Genomic DNA, 14,395 nt, shown 5'->3' with positions numbered 1-14,395 from the left:
CATTACATTTGAATTAGCTCTAATGAGGTCGACTGGAATCGCTCTCTTTAAATACTGATTTCACAAGATGAGAATATTTGTTTTTTATATAAATTACTTAATTTAAAAGAGGAGAATTCAAGCTTCATGCCTGTGTGTCTGTATGTCTGTTTGACTGAGTATTCGCTGAGTTATTGTTCATTTTCGGACGCATTTCAGAATGGACTACACGGACAGAGAGAAGGCAGAACTCGCTTTGTGTTTATTTTTCTTTATTTGGCAAAAAACACAACACTTTGTTTTTATTGTGAGTATAAACAAAAATAATACACATTTTACAGAATCGATTGATGTATGAAACTCCTATGGAAAATCAAAGTCAACAGAGTATTTATGAGTTTTTTTTACACTGATAAAAAAAAAGCGAGCTGGTATCGCCGGCGATACCGTTGACCTCAGGGGGTTAAATGGCATGGCAAAATGGAGAAGCCATGTGAGACAAACTAATACACCCGCACTGCTTCCATTGATACTTTGCAGTCACGTGACTACCACGGATACCTGGCGGGCAACAAACGGGTATTTTCAACGTTGAGTCCTGTAGTTCCAGGACTTTCTAGTAGCTATCAAGTCTGTTAGCGAGCTAGCTGCATAACTATGGACTAGGATTAACTCTAAGGTAGCTAAATTGTGTAAAGCAGACAAGTTTTTTTAAGATAATCGAGCAGTAATAATTCCTCCATAAATAATCTAGCTCTACTGTTGGGTCATCTCTGGTTCTCTTTGAAAATCATAGATATCGCAAACCTCAAAACAACCTATCACACACTTCTGTTATTGTTAGCAAAAGACAACAGCTGTTACTGTGCGTTCACACCGCCACCGGCGAGAGCGTCAAAGTGCCCGGAAATCATTCATTTTCAATGAATTTTGCCGCTCTCGTCAGCGGCGGTGTGAACATACAGTTAGCCTAGCTTAGACTCATAACACAAACAGCTGTCTCGTTGAACCAGCTGGTGATGAATACTGGTGGTGTTGATTGACAAAACTACAGTAACTTAAAGACACGATTAATTACATTATCATACACCCATTGTATTCAAACAAATGTTGAAATTACCTTTGATGGTAATTTGCACAGACGTGTGTATACTGTGAAGGTTGCTTATCTCATCTGCGGTTAGTGCATCCAATTGCACAACAACTATCTGGCATGTCGTTTACACCTCAAAAACCAACTTTTGTATAGTAAAACTGGCGACCCTTGATTAGTTTACTGGGTTTCGTTGCTGGAGAATGATGTTCTTGCCCGCCAGCCAGTACTTGTGACGTCACGTGCAAAGTATCAATAGGAATGAAGAGGGTAAGTAGCAGTCAGGCGCTGCTAATCAAATACCTTTGGCTAACTGATCATCAGCAAGTGTGACCAACTCTATAAAAGCAGAAGTTTTGGCAGTTTGCTGGTCATCAGGTGTGTGTTAACACAATGCCAAGAAAGAAAGATATCAACAATGATCTTAGAGAAGAAATTGTTGTTGCCAACAATCTGAGAAGGGTTATAGCGCCATTTCCAAACAATTTGAAATCTATCATTCTACAGTGAGGAAGATTATTCACAAGTGGAAAACATTCAAGGCAGTTGCCAATCTCCCCATAAGTGGACGTCCCAGCAAAACCCCCAAGAGATACACCTCAGACTCTACAGGCCTCAGTTAACATGTTAAATGTTAAAGTTCATACAATTAAATAAAGACGGGACAAGTATGGCATGTTTAGAAGGGATGCCCAGAGAAAGTTTCTTCTCTCTGAAAAGAACATGGCAGCACGGCTTAAGTTTGCAAAGTTGCATCCGAACAAACCTCAAGACTTCTGGAACAATTTCTTTTGGACAGACGAGACCAACGTGGAGATGTTTGGCCATAATGCGCAGAAAAACAAACACAGCATTTCAGCACAAACACCTCATACCAACGGTCAAGCACGGTGGTGGAGGGCTGATGATTTGGGCTTGTTTTGTAGCCACTGAACCTGGGCAACTTTGGTCATTGAGTCGACCATGAACTCCTCTGTAAACCAAAGCATTCTAAAGTCAAATGTGAGGCCGTCTCTCCGACAGCTAAAGCTTGGCTGAAACTTGGTTATTCAACAGGACAAGGATCCCAAGCACACCAGCAAATCTACACCAGAATGGCTGAAAAAGAAAAGAGTCACGGTGTTGCACCAGCCCAGTCAAAGTCCAGACCTCAACCCGACTGAAATCAGTGTTGGGACCTTAAGAGAGCTGTTGATGTGCCAATTGATGTGATCGGCGGTCTTCTTCTCTTCCTGACAATCAGTCATCGCGCTCTGCCATCCTGTTATGGCGAGACAATATCGGTGACATTTGTGTACAAGTTATTGTCTAATTAGTCTAATTTACATAGAAAAATAGTGTTTTTGTGCTGAAAGGAATAATTGATTCAATTTAAATACTCATGGTGTAGCAGTGTTTCTGAAGGGATATAGGCTTACTCGGGGTGATGTGATCATGTGATGACAAATTTGGACCTTAATCATAATCATGCCTTTCACACACTGACACAAGAAAAGACAGAAAAATAATAATGTGACAATGGAAAATATCCTCTTCAGTTGAGCTTCAATCAAATCTCAGGAAGACATTTCACAAAGACATTAAAAGCATCATCATTAGACCAAAACATCCAGTTCCACGAAACACAGATGAAACTCAGCTGAAGTTCATTGTAGAGTTAATGTAGTGATTGTGTTAACCTGCTCTCTTCACTGAGAAAACAATTCACTGATAATTGGATCAGAGGAAGACATTTATATACAGTAAAGTCCAGTCATCGAGATCTTCGGTTTTGATGATAATGTCTCTGTAGTGGCTCCATATTCACCATCATTTAAAAGCTGTCAGTAAAATAAAACACACACAGTAACATATGCATTACTGCTGACACATCTGTTCAGAGGATTGAATAGTTCAAATTATTTTATTATATTATATGATATGAAATGAATCAATACTTACACTAGTGTCTCCAGTTTATAATGTGGATTATCTTTCAAACCAGAGAGACACTTCACACTTGCTTTTTTTAGATTATTGCCAATCAGATCCAGTTCTCTGAGGTGTGAGTTTGATCTCAGAGCTGAAGCCAGAACAGCACAACCTCGAGCTGTGATAATACAATCACTCAACCTGCAGAAAACAATGACACACTCTTCACTCTCAGTTAAACTTACAAAATGTGCAGAGCGGTGGGTCCCTAAGACTGGAGTTGAGAATCACTGACCCCTGATGACTGCCACGGAATATGATATTTAATGCTTAGTTTTATAATCAGAGCTCTGTAATTTTAAAACATACAATGCCAACACAATACAGTGATGATTGAGAGATGAACAAATAAACCTTCCTCAAAAGCCTGATGATCATATTTGTGTAGCAAAACAGCTCAAATGAGGGGAATGTATAATTAATAATCATTAATTAATCATTAATAATTAATCATACTAGTTATGAGCCATATTACTTACACCTTTTAAATCGCCCAAAACGGTAATACAAAGCCCATATATTTGTATCTCTATATATAAATAATTAACCACAACGAATTACATTTAATTATGAATATACAGATGGGCTATATATCAAATTGTGAATTCCTACAAAATTAATGTCACATCGAATAATTTGTTTGTCCGCCAAACGAATTATGCGATTTGCTTATCGACTCTCAAGGAGGATTCTTCTTAGAAATTCTCAAGAAAGGCTATTCCTCTGGCCATGAGGAATAACTTTCTTGTTTTACAAGATTATTAACTTGTAGGCTGATCACACTTTATAAAACTTGTAGCTAAGATCACACATTTAAGAGGCTTTGTTCTGTGAGCAGCAAACAGAGACAATCAAGTGTATAATGGGTTTTTAACAAATGAAACTATAAACATACAACTACATTTAACGAAGAATATATACATGAACAGTAACGAAAGTAAATAAAGACAGGAAGAGCAGATCACAGAATGGCAAAAATGTCACAAACAGTTAACCTTTGAGAACCAGCAAAGAAATCAAAATCACCTTAAGCAGGGCAGACAACCTTAACACATTTAAATCTGGGTAAAAAGAATACTTGCATTGATCTTTTGTTGCTGAGCAGGAATGCGTGTGTGTGAGTGTCCGTTCTCGGCGTTAGTTGGACACGTTCTTTCGGTTCTTCCGGAGCTCATCTAGTTCGCGGGAGGTTCAAACAGTTCACTTGTAAGAGTTGCCAGAAAAATTCAGTTTAAGTCCATTTCGCTCGTAGGTAAAAATGTATGAACTCGAGACTAAAACAAGTCAAGAAGCCGGAGATACGACTAATGCAAAAACTAAGAAGCAAAGTAAAACACAAAACAAAACAGAGTGAAGACAAGACAAAACCAAATAAGAAGGCGTAAAAATAGAGAGAGCACGATGGCGTGTGCGTCCTTCTTTAAGTAGTTCGAAGCCCACTCATTTTTTGGGTAGTTAGAGCAATCGGATCAAGACATTCTGAGCGGGAAAGAGTTTCTTTGTCTCAGCTCGATAGCTTATTTTGCATGGTTTATGACGGTGTCAAGATTTTGTCATTTCTACTCCAAATGATGGTAAACACAGTATAATACATTTTATCATAACCTACTATACATATTTAGCTTAGACACACCGAGAGGTTTAATTTGGTACCAAGATTGCTATATCTGGAAGATACAAACATAGAGATACATCCTCATTCTCTAAAATAAGCACTTAGAGTTCAACTAACACAACTAGGTGTAGTGTTTATACGCCCGTATAAATATCATTAATTATTATTCATAACGAATTATGATCAATAATTAATCATTTAATTATTTTCAGAATTTACTGTAACAGAATCAATAATATGATCATTTATCAGTTCATCCAATGAACAGAAAGCATAAACAATTATTAACTCTAGGAAATATAATATCTTCCTGGCCAAGAAAGAATAACCCCCTAACAGTAAATTAAGAAATAGGGTAAAAGCATCGGTAACTTTTGATCGAAGTTCAAGACAATAAATTTGTTGAGCACATACACAAGCAATATCTTTTCAAATACAAACAATACTTTATTGATTATATATTATTTATATGATTATATATACACATAACTAACACAAACAAGACTCTATTGATCATTCTAACAACTAACACAAACACGCGCACGCATACACACACATTCATACAGGTTGCAGAAAGGAAGAGAGTAATAAAGAAAGAAATACAAAAGAAGAATGAGTTTGGGAAGAATGAGTTTAAGGGTAAGAGGAAGGAAATTCCAAATTTCTATATGCACTTGTAAGACATGACCTGAACGAACCATCAATCATTAATTTAACCCTTCTATTGTTTCTTAGACAGGTTATTACATTTATCAAAACACCAGTCAAGATTTTAGTCTGGAGGTAGTCTACTTGCGTCTTTGCTTTTGCGTTCCTTTTGGGAATTCCTCTGGTGAGCGTCAAAGGGGTTTTCCCTCGTTCGTTCGTCGGCTGGCCTCCTCGTGCTTGGATAAATGGGCCGAGACCCAGTCACGTGTGGCTGGCGGTCGCGGATGGTTGATGTGTCTTTGAAGTTGAACGTGCGTTGCAGAAGAAACGTGGTTCAAAATCTTGTCGCACAACTTAACTTAGAACCGAGACTCAACGGAAAATAAAGGAAATGATAACTCAGAAAAGAAACGAAAATTTAGACGATAGTAAGATGGCTTGAATAAATCTAACCCATCTGATCTTAATTTGGGTTGGTCTGCTCCTCAGTTACATGGTTATAGTCTGGTTCAGATCTTCATCTTTTTCTGCCCATCTCTCTTGAGAGTGATAGCAGAGCCTTTCTTGCAGAGAGCGAGAGCACAGAGAGAGAGCTTCGAGAGCAGCGAGAGAGAAACTTAGAGAGCGAGCGAACAGAGAATCCAAGGTTTTAAACTCAAAATTTTGTCCCCCCCCCTCTTGAAGAGATCGGACCAATTAGACACTGGCTTTTTCTCATCGTAAATCATGCCTTATCTGGGGTGTTGGTGTGTTCTCTAGCTCTTAACCAGAGAGGACAGAGGCCACAGTTTAGACATGATTTCTAATTAAAAGAAGATCAAAACATATTACACCGATATCATTCAAGCCATCTTGCTAGTTGTGTTCGTAAGATAGCATTGATATGAAACAGAACACACTATCATTTACACACCTAATAATTATAACAATTACATGAATTATATGGGATTAAAGCATATTAAATGGACACATATATCATAGAAACACCTAGAATGATGTATGATACTTTGATGTATGATGTAAAGAGTCCATTGAAAATTGTTCTTGAATGAGTTTTATGTATACTGTAGGAAGAATCTCAGTTTTCTGGTTTAGAAGAGACAGAAGAGCTCTCTTAAGAAAGTTTGTTCGTTCAGAGATCCCAACGGGGGAGGGGGCAGGAATGTTGGTGTGCCACCTCTGCAGCAATTTGTCTTTTACAAACCCCCCTCACATTGACAAGCTTTTCCGTTAGTTTGGTCATTAAGGGTCTTTTGCAGACTCTCTGGCACCGGGATGGGTGACTTATGGCTCTAGCCTTGGTGATTTGACTCTGGAATGTGCGGACACTGTCTTTATCTTAACCAGTCAGTAGTCGACCACAAAGCTAGCATTAACCAGTATACAAAGGTAGCATTGACCAGTTATTTCGCTAGTGTTGGGGGGGAGGCTCTTTTTAATAGCCAGGGTGATGAGGATCATGTGACGTTCTGAACAAATCTTCTGTTTTGTTCGGCAGGAAGTAGAGAGTTTGAATTAATTTTCTGGAAGAAAATTAGTCTGTGGTTGGTTTCTTCTCATTGTTGTTACATAGGGAAATCATAACTATGCCAATATAAGGGGGAAAACATGCATGCATACCGGAATATGTCATATACATTTCAGAATTATTTATATTCTGAGTTAGATATAAAGGACATTTGTGTGTGTGTGTGTGTGTGTGTGTGTAATGGCATCTCAGAGGGCTTTTTCTGGCCACCTGGATCTCTTGCTTGCAGAGAGAGAGGGGTTTGAGTTGATCTCTTTGAAGGTGTCTCTGTTAAACTTCCACCCGGCCACAACGTGTCAAAGGGGCAATTTGATTCAGACTCATCTGCGCTAAGCTGTGATTTACATTTCTGAGGTCGATGGTTAAAAGCATTTCTGAATCTTAAAATGACAAGTCACCGTGAGTTGTCCATACGCTACATTTGATAGATTTGAACATAAATTTTCTATTAAAAAAATGTATGTATAATCATGTAAACCTAAGTTGTGTCAGTCCAGAAAATTAACATCTTTAAATATTACTAATAATAAAGTTTATTCTTATGTTTACGTAATACTAATCAGTAAAGATTTCACAGCAAAAAGACACGAGAACCACAAGCTGAAGGGACACGCTTTTACAATTATACTAAAAGGCCTTTTAAATTAATCTTGTTTCAATTAAAGCAGCACTCAGTAGCTTCGGGATTTCTTCTCTGTATTCTCGCTTTTTGCTCGCAGGTTTCTCTCTAGAGCTCCCCCTACAGCTTCGGAATAGATATTTGACAACACTGTTGTAAAAACTCGTTGGTGATTCTCAGACACCAGAGGCTATAGATCAACGACATCAAAGCAGATGGGACATTCTTTAAAACGTCTTCTTCATTCGGGTTCGGACAGCGTGAGGGAGCGCAATAATGACAGCATTTTAGCAGATTTCTTTTGGCCGTAAAGCAATTGCTTACATCGCGAGACCTGATATCACGCGAGACTTCCTGACGCGGCGGCCGGCGGCCCGCCGGCTCAAAGTTGCAAGTGCGTATTTTCCGCTCACAGGCACCAGGGGGGTGCGAAACGACCACCATTCAACCCGAAATAAGTAATATAACCATTCAAATGACTCCGAAGCTGTTCAGTTAAGGTAAAAAAAGTTACTTAGTTCACCTTTAAGATTAATGAATGAACTTACCACAGTTTCTCCAGTTTACAGTGAGGATCCTTCAGTTGATCAGAGAGCAGCTTCACACCTTCATCTCCTATTTTATTCTTAGACAGATCCAGTTCTCTGAGGTGTGAGTCTGATCTCAGAGCTGAAGTCAGAGCAGCACAACCTTCAGCTGTGATATTACACACACTCAACCTGCAGAAAACAATGACACACTCTTCACTCTCAGTTCAGCAGGAACTACACAACCACAGAGATATGTAGATATTAAATACTAAATCTGTGTGGGTTTAATGTTTTTGTTACTTTGTTTGCTTTTGCTTTATTATGTGTTAATGTAAATCACTATGATTTAAATAAAATACAGAGAATAATCCCTTAAAATAATATGATACTTGTCTCTGTTAAGATTAATGTATGATCTTACCTCAGTTTCTCCAGTTTACAGTGAGGATCCTTCAGTCCATCCGAGAGCAGCTTCAGACCTTCATCTCTTATTATATTCCCAGTCAGATCCAGTTCTCTGAGGTGTGAGTTTGATCCCAGAGCTGAAGTCAGAGCAGCACAACCTTCAGATGTGATAATACACCCATTCAACCTGCAGAAAATAATGACACACTCTTCACTCTCAGTTCAACTTACAAGATGTGCAGATCGGTGGGTCCCCAAGACTGGAGTTGAGAACCAGTGACATAAAATGCATATAAATATCAGTTGTCACTAGGAGTGCAACGGATCAAAAAACTCACGGTTCGGATCGTTTCTCGGATCAGAGTCACGGATCGGATAATTTTTCGGATCAGCAAAAAAAAAAAAAAAGACAAGACAAGACAAATAAACATAAGTATTGTCTTTTTGTTTATTAACACTTAAAATATTAAATAAAAATATATAAAATCAACAGTGGGTGCGCGACGGGATGACGTAACGTGGCCATGCTTGATGTATTTCCACCATAGACTATAAAAAGGTTTCCACCGATGTCCCGATACCACTTTTTCACTTCCGATAAGATACCGATGCCGCAGCTTTGGCTACTTGCCGATACCGAAATCAATCCGACATTTTTATTTTAATCTTGAACTAATACTACTAATAATAAAATATATGGAAGCACTTTGCTCAATTAGCCACATAAAAACATCTCACTCAAATGGAGAACAAATACTTCTCCATATAGTCCACAACAACAGTTGATAATGAAAGACTGCCACCCTTTTGAAAGACCTTTAGATATGTTTGGTAATTGTACCTGAATGAATTTAAAATTAAAATTAAACTTTAACGTTATTCTCATCTGAATTATAAATAATTTATTTCTGTATAAAATAATAGCCTACTACCATTAAAAACACATTTGATTTTCTTTTTTAATCAATGTAGAATGTGTAACTTCAAAATAAACAGATTACTCTGTTTGAGGACAAGAAATGAAAACCAATGCAATATGATGAATGTCCAAAAGATTAGATAATCTTTGCTTTTAACCCTCTAAGCGCCAAAGTCGCAAAATTGCGACAAGACGTCATACTTAATAAAACAGGCTGTAGATCCTAATATGGTGTAATATCTCATTTGTATTCCCTACCACTAGATGGCAGACATGTAATAATTTGATTCAAGACCAAAATGACGTCATGTTTCTATTCAAAGTGTTGGAGGAAACAGCAGAGCAAGTGAGCGATCGTGTCATTTATGCGGAAGCAGTTCAGTTCAGAGCGTCTGAGTAAATTGTGAGATTTGTGAGACAAAATCGTCAAATGGCTAATAAAAACTTGTACCTTGAGGATGTGTTGCAAATGTTATTTGCCGATTCTGACTCTGAATGGGAATATTTGCCTTTTGGAAATGACGATCGGCCGTCTAATGATCGCGCTTCTCCCGGTACATCTTTGCCGCGCAATGGTGCCGCCCGCGCCTCTCCCGGCACATCTTTGCCGCGCAATGGTGCCACGCGCACTTCTCCCAGTACATCTTTACCACGCGCGCTTTTTCCGGTACATCTTTGCCGCACAATGGTGCCGCGCGCGCCTCTCCCGGTACATCTTTGCCGCACAATGGTGCCGCGCGCGCTTCTCTCGGAACATCTTTGCCGCGCGCGCTGCTCCCGGTACATCTTTGCCGCACAATGGTGCCGCGCGCGCTTCTCCCGGAACATCTTTGTAGTGCATGTGCCGCCGCACAAGGCGCGAGTGTTCACGAAGCACAAACAGATCATTTTGACCATTTGCCCAACGTGGATGGGGCTGGCAGGGGTGGACGTGGTCTTAGTGTACATATGAGAGCTATTGCTAGAGGTAAATGCAGCAGAGGTAGAAGAAATAGTTACTTATAGTTTTACTGTTGATTTCCTCTTTTCCTGATCATTTGGAATGAGGATAAAAAGACCAAAAAAAACCCCACTCCATATATATTTTTTCCTGAATATTACTGATGAACTGATAAAAAAAGTAGGCTACTGTTCACATGCGTTTTACTACTATATAGTATAGTAATAATTTAGTACTTTCTCCTGTTATTTTTGGTTTCCTCTTTTCTCATCATTTAGAATGAGGATAGAAAAAAAAAAAACATGCAAATAAGTTCAAACATCAGTTCAATGTCTACTATTTCCTGAATATTATGAAATTCAAGAGGGCCGCCCCTGATGACGTCATAATATGTAAATTAGATGAGTATATTCACACCCCACATAAACTTCCAGTCATCCCCAACATTTTTCTAATTTACAGTAGATCTCTATCTTTAAGCCCTTTCAAGCCACAAGCTTTTGAAATTTTGATGTCAAAATCCAGCATTTTTTCAAAAAAACCTTGGCGCCTAAAGGGTTAAACACCGTGCGTGTGTGTGTGTGTGTATGTGTGTGTGTGTGTGTGTGTGTGTTTGGGTGACAGTTAGGTTACAGTTTGACAAGAGTTTACAGTTTGACTGTTCCACATGTTTCCACTGTTCGATCGCGCCCGTGCCTCTCTCTCTCGCTCTCTCTCTCTCACACACACACACGCACGCATTGCAATCTTGACATCGCAGCCTGTTCATTTTGCTGCGTTAACATGAAACGCGAATAGACCGTCAAATTCGCGTCTAGTTCGATACTTGAACAGTTTGAATCCTTTCGCGCGTCCAAAGCGAATAGGACGCGCCGCGCGTGTATAATGGTAAAGCGAGCGTTTGAATGGAATTAGACGCGTGTTCCAGGGAAGCCAAAATGCTCCCATACAGGTAATTTTAAATGACGCGGGGCGTTCAAGCTCCTCCGTTCAGTTCCTCCGCTCGCCATGACCACGCTGTGTGTGGACTGAACATGCGCACAACTTCTTCTTTTTTTTCATAAATCAATCCGCGAATCACGTGTGTGCCGAACCGAAGATATTGATCCGAACGGATCACGGATCAATGATGATCCGTTGCACCACTAGTTGTCACTCTATATCAGCCAACAATGTCTTAAGCCGAGTTCACACTGTGCGATTTATAAGTCCTTTACAATTGCTGCTTGTCAGACTGTACGAACTTGATCCTTGCTGTAAATCATGTCACACTGTAAGATCTCAGTTGTCATTAATATTAGACTAAACGACAGTCAAGACATGTTAAAAACGGACACACAAGAAAACTCGTCTGGAGTTTTACATCATCAATCAATGACACGTTCAGTGACTGTGAGCTGTGTTACACACAGGACTGAAATGGTGGCTACAAATAAATCTCTAATGTTAATTTTGGTCATGGTGTAAGAATTGAGAAATTACAAAATGCCGGACAGTCTGTTTCGGGGGTGACCAGACCCTGAGAGGACAAGAGGACCTCTCTGGAGATTACCATTTGAACTGGCCCTTGTGCACCATTGAGACGAAAGTCTCACCTCAGAGTCATCCGAATTCTACATCTCTTTCCCTCTCCCCTCACCCCCTCTCTATCATGCTCAGATGATCACCTGAATTCACCCAAGAAAATGTATAGTTTAATGTGAATGAATATCACAGAGTATTTTTCATGTTTGGTATCATTTAAAATGTCACAGTGCGACTGGTACAAATGTCTCATTTCCAATAAGTAAAACAAAAGGTAATAAGGTTTTTAAGAGTTTAAAGATAACTGACTTTAAAGGAAGGTGGTCTCTCAAGACAAATGGTCACACACTCCCAAAAGGTGCGACCTCTGAATGCAAATTTCTTTTGTTAGTACATGTTTCCATGTGAAAGGTGTTACGGAAGCAGACGGACAACAAGGTAAGTGAAGCTGTAATGTTAATTTGAAACAACAGAATGTCAAGATGGATCAACGAGCTGGATATTGGTGAGTATCAGAGTTCAGAGGAAGGGAGTTCTGGAATGTAACTCGTGATGACTGATGATTGTTTCTTTGCAGGGACGGCAGGATGAGACTTCAGAGCGGAGATGAACTTGGGGTGTAGACGATGACAGGTGACAGCATACACTCACGCACCACAGGATGATTCTGAAGGGCTTACGGCTCGTACACCACTCGAGTTGATATCTGGATTGACTGGAACAGACAGGATACGTCGTAGAGAACTGGTAAGTAAACACAGGTAAGTTTAGTAGTGAAACTCGCAGAGAGAAGCACTAGAGTCCGCTTCGGATAAACGAGCCCGGACAGTGAAGAGTGCGTGAGGTGTGCTTATGAAGCAGTGGTGATTGAAGGGGTGCAGGTGTGACTAATTAATATTCAGGTGACTGTGATCGCTGGGTGATTGTGGTGGATGAACCTGGCCAATCCGTGACATTACCCCCCTCCCCAGGGCCCGCTCCTGAGGGCCGAGATCTCCGACGCCGTGGTGGTCTTCCTCGTCCACGAGGTCCAGGGTACTGCGGATGACTGGAATGGAACTCTTCCATGAGCGTGGGATCAAGGATGTCGATTCTTGGGACCCATGATCTCTCCTCTGGTCCGTATCCTTCCCAATCGACCAGATATTCCAACTGACCACCACGACGTCGGGACTGCAGGATTTCTCGGACGGAGTAGATGGACCCTTCTTCCATCATCAAGGGGGGAGGAGGTTCCTCTTCATGGCCAGGTTCTGTGGAGGGAACAAGAGGTTCGTGAAAGGGTTTGAGTAGTGAGACGTGAAATGTGGGATGGATCCGATACTGAGGTGGCAACTGGAGTTTGTACGTGACGGGATTGACCTGTTCCAAGATGGTGAAGGGGCCAACAAACCTGGGACTCAGTTTTTTGGAGGGCAGTCGCAGACGAATATCGCGAGTGGAGAGCCAAACCTTGTCTCCTGGGACGTAGACTGGACCCGAAATCCTCCTCCGATCAGCGACTGACTTGGATCTGCGAACTGCCCTCTGCAGGTGATGGTGAGCTTCGTCCCAGACTCTCTCGCTCTCCCGGAACCAGTAATCCACTGCGGGGACCTCAGATGGTTCACCATCCCAGGGAAACAGAGGAGGCTGGAATCCGAGAACGCACTGGAATGGTGTGAGGCCTGTAGTGGGTTGCCGCAGTGAATTTTGGGCATACTCCGCCCAACCCAGGAACTGGTTCCAGGAGTTCTGGTGGCCGCTGCAGAAGGTCCTGAGGAACCGCCCCACTTCCTGGATCTTCCTCTCCGTCTGGCCGTTGGTCTGAGGGTGATAGCCAGAGGAGAGGCTGACGGTCACACCTAGGAGCTTAAAAAACGATCTCCATACTCGGGAAATGAACTGGGGTCCCCTGTCGGACACAATGTCTTCTGGGATCCCATAATAGCGAAAGACATGATTGAAGAGGAGTTCAGCAGATTCCAGGGCAGTGGGAAGACCTTTTAGTGGTAGTAATCTACAGAACTTGGAGAATCGATCGACTATGACGAAGATGCAGGTGTTTCCATCCGATGATGGTAAGTCGGTCATGAAGTCAACTCCTAGGTGTGACCAGGGGCGGTTAGGAATTGGCAAGGGATGGAGCTTTCCTGCAGGGAGATGTCTGGGACTCTTGGACATGGCACACTCCTTACATCCTTGGACATACCTTTTCACATCCCTTGTCATTCCTGGCCACCAGAAGCGTTCTGATAGCAGCGAGAGAGTGTTGTTGGCCCCAGGATGTCCAGTGCCCAGTGAGGTATGTGTGGTGTGGATGAGATCTACCCGTTGTGTCCTGGGGATGAATCGGCGATCTGGTGGACAGCCCGGCGGAGGACGAGGGTCAGGAGTGGCGACGGCTGGAGGGGCAGACCATTCGATGGGACTGATGATGATCTCTTTGGGTAGAATGCTAGTGGTTGTCTCGGGAGTCTCAGGAGTATCATGTAGTCTGGACAAGGCATCGGCTCGGACATTCTTTGGACCAGGACGGTAGGTAATGGAGAAGTGGAACCTTGAAAAGAATAGTGACCATCGGGCCTGACGGGGACAGAGACGTTTCGCATCACGGAGGTACTGAAGATTTTTATGGTCTGTTA

General features: G+C 41.3%; 1 protein-coding gene across 1 annotated transcript in view; it reads right to left on the bottom strand.

Moving 5' to 3' along the window:
• Positions 1 to 3,009: 3,009 nt before the first annotated feature.
• Positions 3,010 to 14,395, bottom strand: part of LOC308695659 (NACHT, LRR and PYD domains-containing protein 12-like) — a gene marked incomplete at both ends in the record, with an annotated part of 40,703 nt that continues 29,317 nt past the window's right edge. The window contains 3 exons of the mRNA XM_081373839.1: positions 3,010 to 3,184; positions 8,002 to 8,172; positions 8,405 to 8,575. Of these exons, the coding sequence (XP_081229965.1) occupies positions 3,010 to 3,184; positions 8,002 to 8,172; positions 8,405 to 8,575 (517 nt within the window). The remainder of the gene's footprint in view (positions 3,185 to 8,001; positions 8,173 to 8,404; positions 8,576 to 14,395) is intronic.

This window comes from Scardinius erythrophthalmus (genome assembly GCF_964197995.2).
Source record: "Scardinius erythrophthalmus genome assembly, chromosome: 9".
Classification (NCBI taxonomy): domain Eukaryota; kingdom Metazoa; phylum Chordata; class Actinopteri; order Cypriniformes; family Leuciscidae; genus Scardinius; species Scardinius erythrophthalmus.
This window is presented reverse-complemented; position numbering and strand designations above follow the sequence as displayed.